General features: G+C 63.3%; 1 protein-coding gene across 1 annotated transcript in view; it reads right to left on the bottom strand.

The window, feature by feature from the left end:
* The window catches only part of LOC105500635 (N-acetylserotonin O-methyltransferase-like protein), a gene marked incomplete at its 5' end in the record, with an annotated part of 25,991 nt that extends 25,583 nt beyond the window's left edge, over positions 1-408 (bottom strand). The window contains one exon of the mRNA XM_011926219.1: positions 300-408. Coding sequence (XP_011781609.1) covers positions 300-408 — 109 coding nt within the window. The remainder of the gene's footprint in view (positions 1-299) is intronic.
* Between the last annotated feature and the right edge of the window lie 205 nt (positions 409-613).

The raw sequence follows: 613 nt of genomic DNA, 5'->3' as shown, positions 1-613 counted from the left end.
GTGCTTCCCAGCCTGAGCCTCCACGGCTCGGTGTGGCCGTGGAGGGTTCGTGCTTCCCAGCTTGAGCCTCCACGGCTCGGTGTGGCCGTGGAGGGTTCGTGCTTCCCAGCCTGAGCTTCCATGGCTCAGTGTGGCCGTGAAGGGTTTGTGCTTCCCAGCCGGGCAGCTCTCCCTCTGCCACACGTGGCCTCAGGAACAGGGGGCCTCCTTCTCTCCCAAAGGCTGAGTGGGACCCCGCGTGTGAGGGTGGCCAGGCTTCCACACGTGTCCCCCGTCCTCCCACCGCCCCCGAGACTCACATGGGCTCCCCGCTGTCGATGTACTCCCAGAGCAGCTCCTCAGACAGCTCCGAGAACTTCACCGTCGTTTCCTCGTAGAATTCCGAGACCCTGGTGTGCAGCTGATGGTCTGCAAGGACAGAGCCCTGGGGGTGAGCCTGGACGCCAGCTTGTCCACCTCCGTGCCCTGACAGTGGCATGGCTGTGCTGTGGGGGTGTGGACTCAAGTGTAGCGCACAGTTCAGATGTGGATGGGTCATGGGGGAGAAGGGTTCGTCTCAGACAAGAAAACAGAGAAAGGGGCCAGGTGCGGTGGCTCAGGCCTGACATCACAG

Source organism: Colobus angolensis, unplaced genomic scaffold, assembly GCF_000951035.1.
Source record: "Colobus angolensis palliatus isolate OR3802 unplaced genomic scaffold, Cang.pa_1.0 Scaffold677, whole genome shotgun sequence".
Lineage (NCBI taxonomy): Eukaryota > Metazoa > Chordata > Mammalia > Primates > Cercopithecidae > Colobus > Colobus angolensis.
The sequence above is the reverse complement of the archived record's forward strand: the minus strand, read 5'-3'. Positions and strand labels throughout refer to the sequence as shown.